The following is a 22005-nucleotide window of genomic DNA, read 5'->3' as shown; positions in this document are numbered from 1 at the left end:
AGCCTGAGCCTTTCAACACACAAGCAAAAGGTTCTGGGAGAGAAACCAGCTTGGGCTGTGCTGCCACACGGGTGAGCTCCTTACCCTTTGTTAACAGCCCTGCTGCTGTGCTGGGGAATTAAGCAGCCATGACAAGGTGGGAAGGGCAGGTTCCCTGTCACCTCTTTCCAGTGCTGATGCTTCATAGAAACATAAAATCCCGGCCTGGTTTGGGTTGGAAAGGAGCTTAAAGCTCCTCCAGCTACAACCCCTGCCACAGGCAGGGACCCCTTCCACTGGAGCAGCTTGCTCCGAGCCCCTGTGTCCAACCTGCCCTTGAGCACTGCCAGGGATGGGGCAGCCACAGCTTCTCTGGGCACCCTGTGCCAGCGCCTCAGCACCCTCACAGGGAAGAGCTTCTGCCTAAGAGCTCAGCTCAGTCTCCCCTCGGGCAGGTTCAAGCCATTCCCCTTGGCCTGTCCCTACAGGCCCTTGTCCCAAGCCCCTCTCCAGGTTCCCTGCAGCCCCTTTAGGCACTGGAGCTGCTCTCAGGTCTCCCCTTCAGGAGCCTTCTCTTGTCCAGGCTGAACCAGCCCAGCTCTCCCAGCCTGGCTCCAGGTGTGTTATCTGCTCAGCAAAGCTTTGGATGATGAGAGGGCTGAATGGTGGGCACCACATCAGAGCACACAGATGCTTCCTTTAGGGCTGAGGCAGCTCTTACTGTCTGGGATGTGCATCCTACTGGTTTTCTCTTCCAACACAAGGATCCCCCCAGAGGGGCACAGGATCCCACTCACCTTCTGTCTGTGCTCACTTTCTGGGCCTCTGTCACTGTCTGATCTCCTCTTCTCTGCTGTTCTCCTCTCTTCTGCCTGCAAGAGCATGGACACAGGAATTATGTCAAGCATTAAGCAAGGCCTCCTGGCAGAGGTGTCACTGCCTGACCCTGTGCCCACCAGAACACATAAGAGCTGCCCTGGAAAGGTCAGAAAAAGAGGGAAGATTGGTTTCTGGCCAACAAGGTAAAGACTTCTGTCCCTGTGAACTGTGATGCTCGTCCACTGAGGTCCATCCCTGCTTCCTCAGGGTTTAGCCATGCTGCATGTTCTGCTCCGGTGTTCACAACCCCCAGCCTGGCAGGAGGTGAAAATCAGCCCCTTTGTCTTAATGAACCGCAGACACTAAACAGGAGGCAGGGCACAGGCCAGGCAGTTCTCTGCCCCTGTGTGGGACTGATCCTACAGGCAGGGCCATGCAGAGCCCAGGCTGGGACCACAGGGGGCTGAGCCCAACAGTCTGCAGAGCATGAATGCCTTTAAGAGAGGCTTTGTGCCCTGGCTGGGTAAGGCTGCTGGGTGCCACCAGGGGCTGCTTGTGGGCAGAAGAGGGCAGGGTACCAGCAGGTCCCTGATGCTGCGGAGCCCCCAGGCAGGGGCTGGTGTGTGCTGGGGGCTCTGCGCTGGGGCTGTGTCAGCCTCACACTAACACTGCCACAGCGAGAGGCTCGGGGGTGCTGCAGCAGCAGAGCCCCAGGTTCCCCTCCCTGTGAGCTGCTGCGGGGGGGGAGGCTGAGGTCACCACGGTGCCATTCTGCAGTGCCAAGCAAAACCAACACAAAGAGGAAACAGAGCACAAAGCCCAGCTCAGCGCTTCCAGAAAGCGGTGGTGCAGGGAGGGCCAGCGCGGGCTGGAACAGGGCTTTTAGCCCAGGCCTTTGCCAGCCCCAGGTTTAGCCCAGCATTACAGGGCTGGGTGTGGGGAGCTCAGGGGGGACCTGATGGCTGCCTTCAACTGCCTGACAGGAGGATGGAGCCAGGAGGGGCTGGGCTCTGCTCCCAAGGAACAAGGGATGGGACAAGAGGAACCGGCCTCAAGCTGCACCAGGGCAGGGTTAGATGGAGCTGAGGAACAATTCCTGCCCCAGAGGGTGCTCAGGCATTGGAACAGGCTGCCCAGGGCAGGGCTGCAGGCACCGGCCCTGCAAGTGCTCACACCCCGTGGAGATGAGGCCTCGGTGCCATGGGTTAGGGGTGGCCTTGGCAGTGCTGGGGTAGGGGTTGGACTGGATGAGCTTGAAGGGCTTTTCCAGCCTGGTTGATTCTGTGATTCTATGAAGCTCAGGATACCAGCCACAGTTCCTGCTGGCTCTGCCCAGCCTCCAAAGGCAGCTCATCCCACTGCAGCCCTTCCCATGTACCTGGTGGGACTGGCAGGGAGCAAGCTGGGGACAGTCTTTTGGGCATTGTCCACAGGGGCCAAGCCTGAGGCAGGTGGGAAATGTGACCGCAGAGCCAGTGCTCATGGCCATTGCACTCAGTGCATGACGGCTTCATGGGTCTGACTGGTGTGAAGCTTGTGTAAATAGACCCTTGGAAACAATGAGGAAGGTGTCAGCTGTATTGTCCTAGGGGTTCTCAGTGAACTTCCAGTGCCTAAAGGGGCTGCAGGGAACCTGGAGAGGGGCTTGGGACAAGGGCCTGTAGGGACAGGCCAAGGGGAATGGCTTGAACCTGCCCGAGGGGAGACTGAGCTGAGCTCTTAGGCAGAAGCTCTTCCCTGTGAGGGTGCTGAGGCGCTGGCACAGGGTGCCCAGAGAAGCTGTGGCTGCCCCATCCCTGGCAGTGCTCAAGGCCAGGTTGGACACAGGGGCTTGGAGCAAGCTGCTCCAGTGGAAGGGGTCCCTGCCCATGGCAGGGGTTGGAGCTGGAGGAGCTTTCAGGTCCCTTCCAACCCAAACCAGGCTGGGATTCTGTTTAGGGAGAGACTCAGCCAGCAGGAACCTGGGAACTTTGCTCATTGGAGGGGCTGGCTGGGGAGCAGGGTGCAGATGGATGCTCAGCCTCTAAGGCAGCTGTAAAAGAAACTCACAGTTTAGGAAGAGTCCAAAGGAATGAGCTGCTGTGGAAGAGCTGGAGCCCCTCTGTCCCTGGGGCACCCTGTGTGGGAGGAGGACTGGAGGCAAGGAGCCCTGATTGCCTCGGGAATGCCAAAGACAGCTCCTAATGAATGGGGAAACTGAGGCAGGGAGCTGCATGGGCGTGCTTATTGTTTCATTTCAGTCTGCATGCTTCTCATTCAAGCTCATGCATAATGTGATTCAGTCGGGATTCCTGACAATGCCTGATTGTGTTCCCGAAGACGGAAGCCGGAGCATCCGCAGAGCCCCAGCACTGAGCCAGGCTGTGAGTAACGGCGAGGGGAGCAGCGTGTGAGCCTCTGCCTGGCTGCAGCTCAGCTCCACTCCGGCCCTGCCTCTGCCGAGGGGCAGCAAAGGGAGAGCCTGCGCCCAGGAAAGGGGCCGGGAGGAGACCCAGCCCCTGTGTGTGCCTGCGTCCCGCTCCAGGCTGTCCCGTCCTGGGCACCAGCTCACGGGTGCACACCACAAACCCCTCCATCACAGGGACTCGGTGCCTCTCCATCCTTTTACACCCGTCACACCAAGCCAGGCTGCCTGTTCCCTTAGCCTGCTTCTGTTTCTGCTTCTCAAAGGGCCTGTGGAAAAGAGAGAGGAGCAGCAAAACGCTGTTCTTTCCTAGCAGGGATGCTGCTCTGCACTGGACGGGGTCAGCTCTGCTTTCACAGAACCAGCCAGCTTGGAGAAGCCCTTTAGGGTCGTTAAATCCAAGCATCACACTTTGCACGGGCTCAGCAGCAGATCCTCACACTGGCTCCGTGCTGCCCCAGCGCTGCTGGCAGCCTCCCCGGCACACCCAGGCCATGGGGAAGCAAAACATGTTTTTCCCCTCCTTCCTCCTCTCCGCCCCCCAAATGATGACATCTGACAATGGCATTGTCATGTCATGGTTTAACTGCTCCTGCTCAGCAGGGAGGAGACGGGAGGAGGGAGCAGAAACCCAAAGCAGGCAGAGATTATGTCTGTTTATCCTCAGATCTGGGCAAGGGCTTCTTGGTTTCTCAGCCGTGGAAGGGCTCTGGGTGGTGCAGAGCCTGCTCCTCACCAGGATACAGCCCTGGGATCCCAAATCCTTCCTGATGCTGGCTCTGTCTGACTTCCTGATACACCCAGCCTGTGTTAATGTGCAGTGGTGACAACGCTGATGCCATTACCCAGCCATCTTGAGGATTGTTTTAGACTAAGTTCTCCAAACCAAAAGCATTACCAGGCTTTGACATCTTGGGGCTTCTTCACTATGTTCTTGTTTTAAGCATAAAGACCAAGAGATGTGCTGAATTAACCTTCTGGTACCCGCTTCTCCAGGCATGTGGCAGCACCAGAACTGGCATTTCTCCTGCAGGAGGAGACTCTTTTAAGAGCTTGGAGCTGGTTCTCCAGTGCTTGGGTCCCCCACTGGGATCCATGGGGCAGGAGGTTTGAATCCAGTACATCAGAGGGTATTCTTCCTATCTCTTTTGGAAACTCTGCCTCCTGATAGTGCTGCTGAAGGGGGCTGAAGCCTTTTCAGCCCCTTTTCTGCCCATCTTCCCCTCCCACCTGCAATGTAAAAGCCACTGTTTCTCCAGCAATAGGTTTGCTTTCTCTCCTACACAAGCACAGGAGTCAGGCTCATCTGTGTCAGCCCCTGAAAGCTGCTTCTGTGTCTCTTGATTACAAACAGTCATTTCTGATACAGCATCTGGGAAACTCTGTTAATAAAAGGCCAGTTTAAAAGCCCTGAAGCCCTATCAACTGCCTGTTTAACAGATGATTTGTAACCTGCTAAGTAACCATTGTGCTCCACTGGTCCTGGGCTGCTGGCTCGCAGCTCTGATGCATCAGTGAGCCTGAAACGCTGCCAGAGCACGCAGTGGCTGGTAGGAAAACTGGTGCTAAACATCAGGCATTCCTGCTTGAAGAAAAAGCCCTGATGCAGACACAGGGGCAGCCAGGCAGAGGTGGGAAGAAAGGTCCCAGATGGGGCACCTCCAAGGCAGCAGCAGCACTGGAGGCTGTGGAGTTGCATCAGTTTCCATGGTAGAAGATGAGCAGGGGGTGCTGCTGGAACATGAACTGCTCAACATGCTCATAAATGGTCTGGAAAAGGAACAGGGAGATGACAGTTTGCCCACGATACTAAATCACCCAGGGCAGAGAAAGTTAGCTGCCAGAAGAGAGCTACAAAAGATGCCTTGACATTGAATGCCTGCATCATAAAATTACAGATGAAATTCAGTACCATAGAATCACAGAATCAATAGAAATAACACAAAATAACTCACATGGAGAAAAATGCTCCTTCTTACACACAGACACACAGGTCCTGAACTGTGATTGATGCCCAGGAATGAAACTGGGGTGTTCTGGTGACTGGTTCTCTGAAAACGTTAGCTCAATGATTTAGAAATAAAGCAAAGAAAGCACAGAGTTGTTAGGAAAAGAACAGAGAACAAGCCAGAAACGTTGTTCTGTCCCTGAGTACATCCACAGCTTGAATCCTTGTATTGAAAGAATACAGTAAAAGCAACAAAGGGTAATGAGAGCGATCAGGAACACAGAACAGGTTCCTCACCAGCCATGTCTAAATGGGGTGAGTCTCTTAAAGTGGATGGAGATGAGAAATGGGTCTGTAAAGCCATCTGTGCTGTGGGGACATGAGCAGAGGATGATTCATGCACTGCTTCCCACGACACAGAAACACCCAGTGGAGTGTGCAGGTAACAAGTGTGAAGAACAAGAAGGGATGGATGTTTCCACACAGGACATCACTTAACATTGCAGCTCCTGGCTGGAGATGTGGGGGACAAAGTTTAGGTGGACTCAGAACCAGAGAAAGATTAGAATTCAGGCAGGAAAAAGCCTGATGCTGGTTTTGGCAGGGGAGGTCCCTAACTTGGGTGGGTGTAGGAGGGGAGGGATGAGTGCTGGACCAACCTCCTTCAAGGCCAGGTTGGACACAGGGGCTTGGAGCAAGCTGCTCTAGCAGAAGGTGTCCCTGCCCATGGCAGGGGTTGGAACTGGTTGGTCCCTTCCAACACAACCCATTCCATGAGTCCATGATTCTCTGGTTTCCCCTGATGCTGTGCTGCTGGCTGCTGCTGCAGATACTCGGTGTTAGGGCAAAACCCTGCTGTGATAACACCAGTGCCTGGCCCACGATGGGAGGGACCCAGCTCTGCTGCAGTGCTGGGGTTGCTTGGGGCTGCAGAGCCACTGGACACAATTCCCTGTTCACCAGCTGCTTCCCTGTTTGCCACTTTCCCTGGAGGGAGGCTGTGCTGAGCCACCCAGGATTGCTCACACGCCTCTTGTCACCACACACACTATAACCCTGCTTACATGGCAAGGACCGACATCCAGGGCTGCCAGGGTTGGTGGATGCTGGGATCCCACCAGTGCTGCTGGGATTTGGCTTCTATTCCCCAAATGATTTGCTGTCTTCAACATCCCAGCTCAGCTCTGCAGGCTGAAGTCATTTAACAGAGGTTGTACAGAGTCGGGAATTACTGACTCTGATCTGCTCTTTGCAGTCTTCCAGCACCTCTTGGAGCTCATTGCTCTGAGGCACAGCATGAGACAGACTTAGAATCACTGAATCAACCAGGTTGGAAAAGAGCTTCAAGCTCATCCAGTCCAACCCCTACCCCAGCACTGCCAAGACCACCCCTAACCCATGGCACTGAGGCCTCGCCTCCACGGTATGTGAGCACTTGCAGGGCTGGTGCCTGCAGCCCTGCCCTGGGCAGCCTGTTCCAATGCCTGAGCACCCTCTGGGGCAGGAATTGTTCCTATTTTCCAGTCTAAAAACCTGCCTGGTTTCCATTTTGCAAGCACTGTCACCCTCAGAAGAAAGAAGCACTGCTTTCAAACACTAACCCTTAGGAGCAGCTAAGTGCCAGGATGGGCCAGACCAAACCTCCCTGGATTCAACCAGCCCAAGCTGGCATGAGGCTGGGATGCCAACGTGATCTGTCACTTCAGGCCCCATCTGCTTCTGTCACTGATCCTGGGAAAAGGTTGGCCAAGTGCAGATGGAAGAAAGTAGCTGGCAGAGGTGACTGTGGAATCCAAGCACGGAACTGCCTTACAGCCACATCCTGTTGCCTCACTGTAAGGTGCCTGCGTGCTGAGAGCTGGGTTTGGTCCAGGCTGTTGTAGCTCTTGTCTGAGGTTACATGCCTAAAGTGCCAATATGAAGATATCTTCATTAGCAAGGGATGGAACAGGGCCTGATCTGTCCAGGGAAATCACTGGGAACAAGGAAATCTGAGCTCAGCTCAGTTTTGCTGCACTGGCAAGAAGCACGATGCTATCTATCACTAAATGGGTGATGCTGGAGATGTTAGTCAAAGACTGCTGTTGAGCCAGGCTCTTTCCAGCCAGAAGACCAGAGGATCAAGCAAAACTAATCTTTCTGTTCAGTCTTAGTAATGCTGAGGGTATATGCTGCTCCTCAGTAGTGCTAGTCAATAGCTAGAGTTATATGAAGTCTCTGTGGCTTTCCTGTGCTCTGACAGAGATCCTCCTCTTGTCCAGCCAAGGAACCAAATGACTACTACACAGTCCTCTGTGTGGATGCTACACCAGCACCTAGCCTGCTGTTGCTAGATGAGTGCCTAAGCTTCAGTCCCACCCTCTGCCAACTGCACAACTGGGTTTGGATGAAGGGAGGAAACAAGGGAAGGCTTTAAATGAACTCTGGGATCTGAGGAGGAGCAGCAGAGTTGCTTGTGTTGCTGGGGATTATCAGGATTACCTCCTAGCCCAAGCTGTGTGAAGGAGACCACTGTGGTTAGGTACAATTGTATGCACAGGACAGGAGGGCTGACAGGGTTATGGGAGCTCCTTGCACTCTTACATGGAGATAATCAGTTTAAATGAATGAGCTCAAAGGAATGGTAGCACAGTGGGAGCTGGAAGTGGCAGGAGCAAGACCCAGGACACCAACCTCTGCTGAATGACCAACATCAAATGTGCCAGGCTTTAGGGACACCCTCTGTGCCAGCCTACAGGCTGAAGCATCAGCTCTTCAGTGGGTCAGGTACAAAGCTGTGGCTCTAAGCCAGTGCAGCTGTAGCCCTGCACTCTCATACACACCCTCAATCTTAACTGCTCTGGGATCAGTGGGAGCAAGGCATGGCCAAAACCACACACATGGACCCTCAGCCTTGCACTTCACATTCCATAATGAAAGCATATGAGAGATTACCTGTTTCAGGCTGCCCATGCACTTAAACCAGCACACAGGATCTGAAGCCAAAACCTAGGCACTCCTGCTGCTGTCTCCTAGCACAGTCCCCGGCCTGATGGCCTCAGAGACAAGTATTTAAACAAGGCCAGCGAGGGCAGAAGTGGAGATGCTTGCTCTGCACACTACAGAATTACATCTGAGAGCCTCAAGGATGCTTAGACTGAAATAGGTGCCATCTGCCCCATGGCCCTCTGGAGAATGGTCACTAGTGGCTCCATCAGGCAGCCTGCACGAGGTTTATGGCATTCAAAAAGCTGCTTGATAGCTATGAGAAAGGAGCACATGGGCTTTCAGAGCTTAGGTAAACCCTGGTGAGGAGGAGAAGCTAAGCTTAACGTAGGCAGATAGCAGATGGTTGGCTGCTGGCCCACAGAGGGTGCTGCATAGGTCTCCAGCATTCCTGGGTGTGTTTGGCAGCCACCCTAAGTGTTGTTTTCCTTCCTAGTCTTTGCTGACCCTGTTTGCTGCAGGCATTCCGACTTATCTGGGCAAACTCTCCAACAGGAAAGTATCCCATGCCTCCGTGTGTGTAAAGAGGAAGGTATTTGCAACGAAGTATTTGAAATATGCTTCAAAGATTAACAAAGTTCAGGCAGCTCAGCCTGTAGGTTACGGGCAGGCACAGCAGGGCTTGGGTCCAGAAGCAGATATTGCCCAGCTCGGTTAACTTTTAAGCTGTGCAGTGAGTGAAGAGAACAGTGCTCCTGACTCAATGTGTTGTATGGCCCTAAAAAGAAGCTGGTGAGAGACAGGAGGTGAGATTCATGCCCCATATCTGACAGTGCTGTCATCGATCATCCCAAAACAGCTATTACGTATGGACTAGTGTGTTTAAGAGCCTGCTGGCTCTAGCTAGGATCAGAGAGAAGGGAAAGGACTGTAGCCTTTCCTCTCTCACAGCGATGTAAGCCAGAATCTGAAGGGGGCCTATAGGGATGCTGGGGATAGACTCTTCATTAGGGACTGTACTGATAGGACAAGGGGTAATTGGTTAAAACTGAAACAGGGGAAGTTTAGATTGGATCTAAGGAGGAAATTCTTTCCTGTGAGGGTGGTGAGGCACTGGAATGGGTTGCCCAGGGAGGTTGTGAATGCTCCATCCCTGGCAGTGTTCAAGGCCAGGTTGGACGAGGCCTTGGGTGCCATGGTTTAGTGTGAGGTGTCCCTGCCCATGGCAGGGGGGTGGAACTGGATGATCTTAAGGTCCTTTCCAACCCTAACTATTCTATGATTCTATGGTGATAAGCTCCACACTATTAACATGCAGTGCCCTGTTGCTGGGCCAGCTCCTCATCTGTCTCCACAGCCCTTCTCACGGCAGCAGAACAAGCGGGTGACACCAGCACGTTGCAGTCACTTACTTTTTCCTTGTTATCCATGGTGATGGCAATCTGCATCCTCCTGCCCCGCCGGAAAGCCACCAAATGGTCTGCCTCCTCCTCACTGGGCTCTGGCACTCTGCCGGCGCCCGGGAAGCACTCGGAGCGCTTCTCACTGACGATGCGCTTGCCCTGGGAAGGACGGGATGAGTTAAGGACAATCCCACCAGCCCCAACCATGCAGTGCCCTTCCCAGGGGAGAGGCCAGCCCCAGCCCCACAGAACAGGGACAGGAGCCAGAGTCAGTCTTGCTGGCTTATAAAGCTGCCGCCCCACTTTAAGGGATATGTCATTTTACACAGACAGACAGGTTTAGCTGAGGTGGGATTTATCCTGCTCAGGTGCTTTGCAGCATGAACGCTCATGGTTTTATTTTAGACAGGCCACCCATCTTATAGTTGTGTCCTTGAAACAAATGGGAAGTTGTCCTCTCACCGAACAACAGGTCCCAGTACAGTGTGAGGCTACATTGGAGCAGAAGCCTTGAGACTGGAAGAGAAAGGGAACGCTGGTGCTCTCTCCATCCTTGCCCACAAAGCAGTTACTACCCTGAAGTGTACTAACGCTTGCTAATTTATCACCTTCATAGCCATGGTTTATTCAGTGGAATCGTGCAGAAAAGTGATCTATAAACTCCTTGCACAAGGGCAGTTTCCCCCTTCCTGTATTATTTCCAGCTGTCTGTATCAGTTCAGGGCTTTCCTGCATGGATTTACATCTGGTTCTTATTGTGGGAATGATGTCTGGAGCTGGCTGAACTCCTGGCAGTGCCCGGAGCCATCACTCCCACAACATGAGCACATCTTTTGTACAAAAATACATACTTCTCCTCATGTCAAAGGATCATCTTTCAGTTCCATCATGTGCCTTTTTATTGTTGCCTTACAAGGAAATGAGCAACTTCATAAATCATCTCCATCTTTATCACTGATCTTTTTCTCGCTCTCCATCTGTATGACTCCTCTGCTCCACTCTACCAGGGAGGAACAAACCCCAGAAGCTTCCTCTCTAAAGGATGGTGTGTTTTCCTGGTTTATTCCTTAGACTTCCACACCTCTGGAGCCTCGATTTCAAAGGAGCTCAATATCCCCAGATAAACTCAGTGAAACTTGGGAACTCTTTGCTGCTACGAACTTGCTTTCAAAAGCAAACAGCACCCACTGACCTCTGGTTTGTGAGGAAGCCTTGCAAGCACCAGTGAATTGCCATCACAGATGACATCAAAGATGTCTTGCATTAGCTTCATCTTCACTTGGCTCTGCCAGAAGTGCAGATGTGAGTGAGGAGGGAGCCTTGCTGCAGACAGCCTCCGTCAGCAAGGGCTTGTTTATGGCTTGTCCAGTCATCGAGCTTCCTAACACGTGATAAATGGTTCAGGAGGTGCTGGAGCACTTCCAGCAGCAAACCTTCAGTCCCTTGTTTATTCTTCCCTCCCATCTCTGTCATTCTGCTGTCTCAGCAGAGCCAGCTCTCGAGTTGGTCTGGTGCATGCGAGGGGAGGATGCTCTCCTGTGCTGCTGATGGCTCTGCCTGCCCGCACTGGGTGGACATGGTGGGAACCCTTCACACATTCCCTGAGCACACACAGCTCTGGGGTTAGGTTTCAGCTGTAGCTCCTGACAAGTTCCGCTGCCCTGAGTGGGAGCCTTGCTATTTCTGCTTGGCTTGAAATAAGTGAAGCCACATGTGTTCAAAGCAAGGATGTGCTGCCAATCTGTTCCACCCATTCTAGTACCTTCTGTGTTGTTCTCTATCTTTGTATCAATGCAGTCTCATACTCTGCCTGCTGCTGAGGACCAGCATCTGTGTGGGCCATCCCTAGAGATGTCAAGATCTTTTTCCTGAGAGCAAAATCTGATAGTCAAGAGACTAGGCAACCATTGAAATATAGAATGGCTTGGTTGGAAAGACGTTATAGATGGTGGGCAGGGACCCCTTCCACTGGAGCAGCTTGCTCCAAGCCCCTGTGTCCAACCTGGCCTTGAACACTGCCAGGGATGGGGCAGCCACAGCTTCTCTGGGCACCCTGTGCCAGTGCCTCAGCACTCTTACAAGCAATAGTTTCTTCCTTGTATCTAACCTGAACTTTAAACTTCCCCTGTTCCAGTTTGAACCCATCTCCCCTTGTCCTGTCTCTGCAGTTCCTGATAAAGAGTCCCTCTCCAGCACCCTTGCAACTCCCTTCAGATACTGGAAGCTGCTCTGAGGTCTCCACACAGCTTCTCTTCTATGGAGTACAAGTGTCTTAGCACCTACCAGAGCCAGACATTTTGGTGCACTTTTACCTGCAGCCAGGATCTATGTCCTGGAAAAGTCCCCATACCTATAAGTTGTGTGAGCCGTTTTGAAGGTTTTAGCCTCAGTATCTGTTTAAAGAAGGATATGGTTTTATCAGAGTGGGCAAAACCAGAAAGTTCAAACCAGAACCTAAACTGCTCTGAAACCTGAGCTTTACTCCCCCTCCATGAACAGGGCATTCAATGCTGTCCTTAGTTACACATCCCATTGCAGCCACAGCATTACAAGTGGCTGTGTTACTGCAGCTTAGCAGTGACTGCCTGATTACTAATCTCAGAGCTGAAGATGTGATGGTCAAAGGCAGCTTTGGCAGCAGTGCCCAGGAGACAGTGGATTTCAGGAGCCTGAGAACAGGAATTCAGGCAAGCAGCAGCCCAGAGACCATGGCCTTCAGGAGAGCAGATGTTGAGCTGTGCAGGGAACTGGCAGGCAGGATCCTGCAGGAAGCTGAGTGGAAGGGAAAAGGAGCCCAGGAGACCTGACTGATTTCCATGGACAAGGCACGGGCACGTAAGGAAGGACCTCCTGCTGTACAAGAACATGAGTATGGAGGGAAGAGGCCAGCTCGGCTGAGCAGGCTGCTCCTGGTTTAACCTCAATGCAAAAAGGGAGGTGGGAAGGAACAGGCTCCCAAGCAAGACGATGGGAACAGGACCTGAGCGAGCAGGGATGGAGCTGGGAAAGCCAAAGCTCACCTGGAGTTGGAACAAGTGGGAGATGTGAAGGTCAGCAAGGACTTGTGTAGACAGCAGCAAAGCAAGCTGTTGGCCTGCTGCTGAATGGGATGGGCAACTCAGTGGGACCAGGGCATGGAAAAGACTGGTCTGTGGGCCTCCAAAGATGGCATTATGGTTTGCTCTGAACCTCCTAAGTCCCCAGCTTAGCGGCAGTCAGAGAACTGCTTCACTCAGCACACTGGAAGATCCAGTTATGGACCATTGAAATCAGGAAGATGGGACTAGCTGGGCTGCATCCCTGTGCATGGTGCAGAGGTGTGCAGGTAATGAGTTTAATATGCAGGGAAGAATTGAGTGATTTTGCCTGCTTTCTGCAGCTCTGGCTGTTATCTGAGTGGAGCCAGGCAGTGCAGGCCAGGATTAGGGACCAGTCAGCCCTGAAGCTCACAAGCACTTAGGTCTTGGCTTTTAAGTGGCACCTGCTTCTGAGTGACTGAATCACATCATGGCCAAAGGTGACATATTTCCACTGCCAGAACTGTTAGCAAACACAGGATGTTTTAAAACACAAGGAATGTTCTGTGATACATCTGTTTTATTCCTAAATTTCACTCAAATTGGAGACTGGGATTAGAATGGCCAGCACAGGATTCCCACTTGCAGTTGAGGAAACCAATGTGGTTTCTCTTTATGTCCGAGTTAATGGATGTGGGTGGAAGAAAAATTGACCTTTTGAGTAGACTCTCCTGGTCTTGCATTTCAGACCACAGATTTGAAGCTGCAAATCTCTCCTGCCATTCCCTCCGGGTTCATGGGACAATGTCTGTGGCCACAAGAGTATCCTCTGGTCTCATTCCTATTGGCAGTGATACTGAGATGATGTAGTAGCTCACAAATACAGTATTAACATAGTCACTTTAGAACGTTGCTGTGCATCAGCACTAACAGGATGCAGAGGTGCTCCTCCTATGGAAATGGATCCCTCTTATAGAGCACCCTGCAAGGTTACACTACTGAATTGTGTCTTGCACATGTATGAACACCTCCCATCACAAAGAAAAGGTAGTGAACACTGAAACCTTGCCAGCTGCTCTGGAAACCTGAGCCTTCCCATTTCAGCTGCCTCCCAGAGCTAGAAAGGATGAAGCAGTGTCTGTGCCTCCCAGTTCCCCTTTACAAGGAAAACTAAACTCTGTCTTGTGCTGAGGCGCTGGCACAGGGTGCCCAGAGAAGCTGTGGCTGCCCCATCCCTGGCAGTGCTCAAGGCCAGGTTGGACACAGGGGCTTGGAGCAAGCTGCTCCAGTGGAAGGAGTTGGGGTTGGAGCTGGAGGAGCTCTGAGGTCCCTTCAACCCAAACCAGGCTGGGATTCTATGATTATGCATGGAAGACATGGAAGAGAAGGGCTTGCCCGTTTTTTTGAGGCCCCCTACACATCCTGGGGCTGTGACCTAACCCCAAAACTACCAGTGCAGTCACAACAGGGACAAGTACAGTCTCCCTACTTTGGAACTGGTGTATGTAAGACTGCACCTCTCTGCTTTCTCTCCCACACCAGCCCCTCTTCTCCTAAAGCCCTGCTCCTCTCCCATGTCTTTTGGGAAGGGCTCTATAGAGCAGTCTGAGCAACTGAACAAAGCAACCTGGAAAGCAGTCATCCACAAAAGGATCTCTCTTTTCTGCCTCCCTCCAGCCCACTGAGGAACTCCACAGCCCATGGAAGGTGCTGCTGTTGCCCCAGCATGCAAACAGTCCCCAGGGATGGTGCTCTCCCACCATCAGAGCAAAGCTTTGGGGCATCACAGGAATGACTCAAGTCCTGCACAGGGCCCAGTCCTGTGTGACTGGGATATGCCTGAGGAAGAACTGAGACCCACTGACACCCTCTGAAGGCAGCTGGACATGTTACACCTTGCAGAGTAGGCTCTTAACTGCGTGCTGTCCTATCTCCCTGCTCTGTTTCATAGAATCATAGAATAGTTCGGGTTGGAAAGGACCTTAAGATCATCCAGTTCCAACCCCCCTGCCATGGGCAGGGACACCTCACACTAAACCATGGCACCCAAGGCTCTGTCCAACCTGGCCTTGAACACTGCCAGGGATGGAGCATTCACAACCTCCCTGGGCAACCCATTCCACCCTCACAGGAAAGAATTTCCTCCTTAGATCCAATCTAAACTTCCCCTGTTTCAGTTTGAACCCATTACCCCTTGTCCTGTCACTGCAGTCCCTAATGAAGAGTCCATCCCCAGCATCCCTATAGGCCCCCTTCAGACACTGGAAGCTGCTCTGAGGTCTCCACGCAGCTTCTCTTCTCCAGGCTGAACAGCCCCAACTTTCTCAGCCTATCTCCATACAGGAGCTGCTCCAGCCCCTGAGCATCCTCGTGGCCTCCTCTGGACTTGTTCCAACAGTTCCATGTCCTTTTTATGTTGAGGACACCAGAACTGCACACAATGCTCCAGGGGAGGTCTCACGAGAGCAGAGCAGAGGGGCAGGATCAGCTCCTTGGACCTGCTGGTCACGCTCCTTTGGATGCAGCCCAGGATAGGGTTGGTTTCTGGGCTCAAGCGCACACTGAAGCCGGCTCATGTTCATTTTCTCATGGACCAGCACCCCCAAGTCCTTCTCCTTGGGCTGCTCTGAATCTCTTCTCTGCCCAGCCTGTAGCAGTGCCTGGGATTGCTCTGACCCAGGTGTAGGACCTTGCACTTGGCATGGTTGAACTCCTTGAGGTTGGCACCAGCCCACCTCACAGCGTGTCAAGGTCCCTCTGGATGGCATTCCTTCCCTCCAGCGGATCCACCGAACCTGTTTGCAGCATGATTCAGAGGCTGGTTCCAGCCTTGGAAGCGCTGCATTGCCTGAGCCTGATTGATAGATACTTTGGTGCTGAAGTTATTATTCCCAGGAAATGTCTTTGCTCCAGGGATAATCCTGAGCTTCCTCAAGCATTCAAGGCAATACATCCTCCCTCCTTTAAGCCCTGAGCAGGCACGTACAGGAAGCCTAGGTTAGGTAATGAACTGGAGAACTGGGCTTGCTCTGTCCTAAACAGAGTACTCAATGTAGGTAATACAATACAGTTGTTTAATTGAGAAAATAAGCCCAGTGATATCTTAGCAAGGGAATAGCAAGCTCCTAATCCATAGCTTTCACATCAAACATCAATTCTATCTGTTCCTTAGAGCTCTGCAGTGTTCAGGTGGTGATGGCCTCTCCTTTCCCCAATAACATGGTCACAAACGTCCCTTGCCAGGGTGGGTGTTTGAAGACAGCTTCATCCCTTACAACCTGACACAGTCCTTCCTGAGGAGGGACGTGGGTCCTGAGTGCAACAGCAAAGCCTCTACCTGAGAACCAATGTACCCAAACACACAGGACCCTGTGCCCAAACGCCATGAGCAGGAGGGAAGCCTCCAAGTAAAACACTGGATTTATGGGGCAGTGGCACCTTCCTTGGCCGTTAGATGTGAAAAGTCACATTGGGAAGGTTGGCAGTTGGCAATCCCATTAAACCCTGCAGTTTACTGAAGAGATGACAGGGAAGGCTCAGAGGATGATACAGGAAATCAGAGCTGTGATAGAGGGACCTATAGAGGCTGGGGGACCACCAGCTTTTCTATGTCATACCCTCTCCCCTTGCTCCCACAGTACTAAGACTGAGGCACCCGAAGGCACAGTCTGCACAGTGTGCCAACATGTGTCTTTCTTCCCTTGTTTCTTATTTTAACAGTACCAGTGATCTCCAGACTGCCTGTCCCACATTGGGAATTCCTGGTCCCTGGTTCCCAGCTCCCAAAGCAAGGGATGTCACATGAGGAAAGCTCCCATGCAGAGCCAACGGGAGCAGAGAGCAGGGCCCAAACAGCCACAGGGCCTGGCAGAGCCACCCTGTCCCCTCCCCAGGGCCTGTCCCAGCTCACTCACTGCCTGCAGGAGGACTCAGACTGGCACAAGCTCTGCAGCTACAGGCAAACAAAGCTACACTGCTGCCTTGTAGCAGCCCTGGGGAACTACATTGAGAAGTGCTCATCTTATGTTGGAGGCACGCTCCAGACTGCAAAGGTAGTGTCAGAAATACCCATCCGAGGAACAAAGGAAAGCTTCTGTCCAGTTCATGCAGTTTTCCACCTGCATTTCCTTTGGGGCATCTCATTTGCAAAGATTTGTGATGTTTAGGATTGAATGTAAACGGTTTTCAGCCCAGCCCAGCAATTCTTGCCATGGTCATAGGAAGGATGGCGATGGTCCATTCAGTCACCCCAGAATCACCAAGCAAGTGCCTCCGAGGACAAGTGGTGAAGCTCACTGGGATGCTGGAGCAAGCAACCTACCCCCTGGTGCCTTAACAGGGCAGCAGCAACAAATAAGCTTGTGCTTCACATGATACCAGATACAATGTTGTCCAAAATCCTACTCGTTTTTCCCTCTCACCCGTTACAGCCCCATGCTCCTCCTACTCATTCATGTTGAGAACTGTATTTAAAGGTTCTGGATTGATGCCAATGGAACATTCACCAATAAATCCGTCTTCCTCTGTCATCAAGTGAGGCCGCTGGGCTGTGCTTTACACCAACACCCCCAGAGACCCTGGGGGGCTCTAAGGCCTGTGAAAGGCTCTTAATGCAAAGGAAGTCACATATCCCATATAACAGGGAACTCATGGGGAGTTTCCACAGAGGTCTGTGTTAGCAGCATTAAAATCTCAGAGTTCTATGGAGTGGCCACGCTGACAAACACTGGCACAGAGGTTAAGGCAGCGCAGTGCTGTGTGCTACCACAGATCCCCATCTAGGGCTTGAATTCTGAGCTAAAGGAAGCAGCTGCAGGGGACAGGGCCTGTCTGCAAGAGGCACTCACTCTGCACATGTCATTGCTTCAGAGAGAAGCCCACACAGAGCTACAAAGCCAGGAGAGACCTTGGAGTATTTCACTGGCAGAGTTCAGTCCGTGATGAGGATGGGAAGGTTTCTGTGTACCCTCTGCTCTAGGAAAAGCAGAACGTTTCCCCTAGCATCAGGAGGTGGTTTGGCTGTGCTGGAATGAGATGGCATTAGAAGGGGATGTTCTTGCTACTGGTAATCTCTCTGGAACAAAGGAAATGAGAGGCTTCAGTCCCTTTCTCCTCAAACACCATTCTGAAAGGTGCATTATTTCCTGGATGATTCAGTTCCTCCGAGGTAACACATAATGACTTCAGAATGGCACAATCATTGCGGCCTAGTTGTTCATGGAAAGAAAAGGTAACTATGTCCTAGAGAGACAGCAGTGAAAAGGCACTGGAGGCCCAGCAACAGAGACATGTTTGCAAGCTGCTTCAGAGGGAGAGATTGTTCCCTGCCTCCTGTTTACAGCCAAGGCTCCAGCGCTCCTGCCCCAGGCAGCAGGAAGGGTGGGGTTTGCTTTGGGACCCTGGGGAATGTCTTTGGCTTGGCCTTCAGTTCAAACCCAGCCTCACTTTGTGCACAGAGCACGGTGCTGGGCCTCAAAGGGGACCCACGGGAGCACCATTTGCTGCCACCGCTTCCTTTTCCCAGTGCTACTGTGACAGGGGCTGGTCTCATCCACTCCAACATCCCAGCAAGGCTTCCCTGAGTCCCATACACCTGCACCTGCAGATACCACGCTTCCCAAAGAAGGTGGCACTTCTGATCCTTGTTCCTATTTATCCCTGTGGTTAAACTCACTGTGTGCAGGGAGAACAGGATCAGGGCCCTGAGATACACCCCAAGTGAAGAAAACCAGAGTGTGAAGCTCCTCCAGGCCCATCCTTCCTGGGATGTGCTGCCAATACCAACTGCCAAAGGTTCATCAAACCCCTCCTGGCAAGTAAGTCCTGACATGCCAAAGCTGCCATTGGATCATTAATCCTACATGCACAGATTCCACAGGGAACAGGGCAGTGCCCAGGATGTTCTGGGATTTAAGAAATGAAGCAGCATTTTCTCTTCCCTTTGCCTTTTTACATAGTTATTAATGAAGTCTGCAAGGATTGGGTTGCATTTTCTGCCCATCACACACTGGAGCTGCCACAGATACTCCTGTCACTGGTTTTTCTCCTGCATTTAGGACTGTCTGGAACTCATTAACAGGGAGAAATGATGCTGGTTTTACCACTGCTTCCCTGGGAATAGTAATGCAGCTCAATCTGTCTGAGCTTCCATCCCCTTTGCAGGCACAGCAACCCACTGGCGGTGCAGGAGGGCAACGAGTGGCTAATCTCTCTGAAAGGGAACTGGCCACACATGGCTGGATGGAGCCACTGGGGAGGGCCAGCAAGGCCTGGAGGCTGACTCCTCAATCAGATATAGGGAGGGAAGTGTGTGGCAACTTGAGATGAAGACTGAGGCTGTGCTGAAGGACTGAGAAATGAGAGAAAGGGTTTATCCCCTTTGGAGATGTGGCACCAGGGGCCATGCTGAGCAGCAAGCTCGAGTGAGAGGCAGAACAATGGTGCTTTGTAAGTCAAGGGGCTGCAGTGTAAGAGGGATCCTGTTCCCTACTCACCTTGGCTTTGTTGTCCATGGTGACAGCCAGCTGCATCCTCTTCCCCATCCTGAAGGTGAACATATGATCTGCTTCCTCCTCCTCCTCGTCTTCCTCACTGCCGATGCCGAACACAGGGCTCGTAGTGCAGGGGCTCACCCATTTCTCACTCACCACCCTTTTATCCTGGAAAGCAGAATCATTTCCATTAGGAAATCCAGACCCTTGGCTCAGTGATGGGATTCCCTTCCCCAGACACACCTGCACACGCATGGGGAGCCCAGCTACAGCCAAGGCAGCCTTGCCCCAAGGAGGCTTCCCGCGCCTGGCGCGGTGCCGTGACATTCCTTAGGGAACAAGGGGCTCCTTATCTGCTAAGCACCAAATCCCACAGTTACAGTGGGTCTGCAAAATCCTTTGCACTTACAAATCTGACATTTCAGGCTAAAATGCCAGAGTCATAGGAAACAAATGTCATCCTCATCTCTTTCTGCAGCTGAGTTAGATCGGGAATGCCTAAGTCCTGATGGAGACGGCCTTGGAAGCCAAGGGGATAGCTCCTGAGGGTGCTGCTCACCATCGAGAGGGCTGGGCTATCTTGTCCATAGTGTTCAGTCTGGGTAATTGCATCTTTCAGGTCCTGTATGAGAGAAAAATGTGTGCAACAGTGCACCTCTGGAGAGAGGCAGGGGCTGGGCACGGCTGAGACACGAGCACTGTGCTCGCCTGGATCCAGGAACCAGGAATGCTGATGGAAGGAGGGTGGGCTGCCCCAGTGAGCTCCACTCCAGCTCCAGCAAAGGAGGTTAGAGCAGGAGTGTTGGGTGGTTTACTGGTTCACCAAGCCCCACACTGCCAGGACAGGGCTGGTCAGACACAGGTTTGGTCCAGCTGGGAAGGAAGCCTGTGACCCACAGCCTCTGCCCCAAAGCAACCAAGGGCTGCTTGCTTTGCTCACCCACAAAGCCTAAGGAGTCCATGACCCTGCCCAGCCTACAAGCATTCCTAGAGGCATTCCTGACGCCTCCAGTGACACACATACACCTCATATGCTCTGCCTATGTATCTGCAGTGATGCTGACACCAGGGACACAGCCAGGGCCTGTGCACACACTGATTCATTCACCTGTGAATTCCATGTGCTTGGCTGCAGGTGCCTGGGCATGACTGGAAGCTTGCGTGCATCAGCTAAAACCACCCTGAGCACACCTCTGCAGAGGATTCCCACCCTTCTGCAAGGGTCTAGGACAGAGCTTTGGGGTGGCTCCTTCAGAAACGCTGCTGGAGTGAGAGCTGGCCCATGGTGACAGAGGCAGCACTTACATTGTGAGCTTTGGTGATGGTAATAGTGAGTCCATCCTGCTTGGGTCTCCTGGAGGTAACAGCCATTCCCTCCTGCTCAGCTCGCTTTTTGTCCTCTTCTATTTCCTGAAACACACATATACCCTTATCATCAGCCTGTACTGGCATGTCTACAGGTGGTGTCCCTTCTCCTGCTCATTACTCCTAAATGGTTCCACACCTCCACCTCTAAAAGGGAGTGGATCAACCTGTGTCCCATTTATGTGCCCTTGGAAGGGGCCACAGGTAGCTATGACCTGCTTTACCTGTCTCTGTGCCACAGGTAAACCTCCTGTTGGCTCAGAGCATTCACTGTGGTCTCAGCACAGGGCACAGGGGTCCCTTCCTGACACACAGAGATGATCAGTGTGGTATTCAGGACACACTGGGAACAGGATCTGTGGAAGACTCACCAGGCCTGCAGAAAGGGAGGGTGTGCACAGAAGCCATGGTCCCTAGGCCAGTGTGGGGCCAGAGCATCATCTGTGGCCATGGGAAGGTGGCTGAGATCTGGCCATCTATACAGCAGCCTCTTCTAGAAGCCAAGTGCTAGTGGCAGTATTTCATACAGGAGTGGGAGTTCCTCTCCCCCAGCTGCTTGTGACGTTCAACCAGAGCTTTCCACTGTGCACCAGGTTTTGCTGCCACCAAGGAAGGTCCAAAATGGCTCCTATGGTATCAAGGGAAACGCCTCCAAAGCAAGACCCAGCCCCAGCCCCACTCAGTCTCAGGCACGGCTCCAACACACAAAGTGTGCTCAGGGGTTCTGGGTTCTTTGCCAGACTCCAGGCTGCCCACCCAGCCAGCAAGGGCTGAAGAGCCCCTCATGCCAAGTGGCCTTGGGCAAGGCAGGAGAACATCCTAGACAAGCCAAGGGGAATCCTTCCACCAGGAGCATCCTCAGGCTGCCCTATTCTGTACTGACATTAAACAAGTCCAGAGAGAGCTCTGGGTTAGCACTGTGGCACCCAAACCAGCTCATAAAAGCCAGGCTGGGTATCCCCTGCATGCCTTGGCCAAGAGCTAGGGTTAGGGATCAGGCAGGATCAGAAACCAAGGGGTGTAGGTGGAGTACTTCCTCCTAATCCAGGGTAAAGGTGCAGTAACCAGCAGGCTGCTAAAGCCTTGATATGCCTTCACAGAATCATAGAATAGTTAGGGTTGGAAAGGACCTTAAGATCATCCAGTTCCAACCCCCTGCCATGGGCAGGGACACCTTGCTCTAAACCATGGCACCCAAGGCTCTGTCCAACCTGGCCTTGAACACTGCCAGGGATGGAGCATTCACAACCTCCCTGGGCAACCTATTCCAGTGCCTCAGCACCCTCACAGGAAAGAATTTCCTCCTTAGATCCAATCTAAACTTCCCCTGTTTCAGTTTGAACCCATTACCCCTTGTCCTGTCACTGCAGTCCCTAATGAAGAGTCCATCCCCAGCATCCCTATAGGCCCCCTTCAGACACTGGAAGCTGCTCTGAGGTCTCCACGCAGCCTTCTTGGAGACCTGTGCTCCACAGAAATGGCCAGGGAAGAGCTTCAGTGCATACTACTGCCCTGGCAGGGAAGATAAACCCATCAAATGTATTGGGGATGCAATCTCCTATGCATCCAAGAGGATAAACATGAGACATTGGAAAGGATAGATGTGGAAAAGTGAGGGGACCAGGAGATGGATGGCTGGGAAGTGTGGTGCAGG

At 52.6% G+C, this 22005-nt stretch overlaps 1 protein-coding gene across 3 annotated transcripts in view; it reads right to left on the bottom strand.

Annotated features, from left to right (window-relative positions):
• CCDC9B (coiled-coil domain containing 9B) overlaps window positions 1-22005 on the bottom strand; it is a 79231-nt gene that overhangs the window by 19257 nt on the left and 37969 nt on the right. For 2 of the 3 annotated variants that reach the window (XM_061371001.1, XM_061371002.1), the window contains 4 exons: window positions 20292-20396; window positions 18990-19154; window positions 9488-9637; window positions 777-851 (listed from right to left, as the gene is read on the bottom strand). In XM_061371001.1, coding sequence (XP_061226985.1) covers window positions 777-851; window positions 9488-9637; window positions 18990-19154; window positions 20292-20396 — 495 coding nt within the window. Of the gene's footprint in view, window positions 1-776; window positions 852-9487; window positions 9638-18989; window positions 19155-19545; window positions 19609-20291; window positions 20397-22005 lie in introns of all 3 variants that reach the window. The other variant, XM_061371003.1, reaches the window with a different exon arrangement.

The sequence above is a fragment of the Neopsephotus bourkii genome, unplaced genomic scaffold, assembly GCF_033783945.1.
Source record: "Neopsephotus bourkii isolate Nb327-2 ecotype Australia unplaced genomic scaffold, CSIRO-AGI_Nbou_v1 NB_1557, whole genome shotgun sequence".
Taxonomy (NCBI): Eukaryota; Metazoa; Chordata; class Aves; order Psittaciformes; family Psittacidae; genus Neopsephotus; species Neopsephotus bourkii.
The sequence above is the reverse complement of the archived record's forward strand: the minus strand, read 5'-3'. Positions and strand labels throughout refer to the sequence as shown.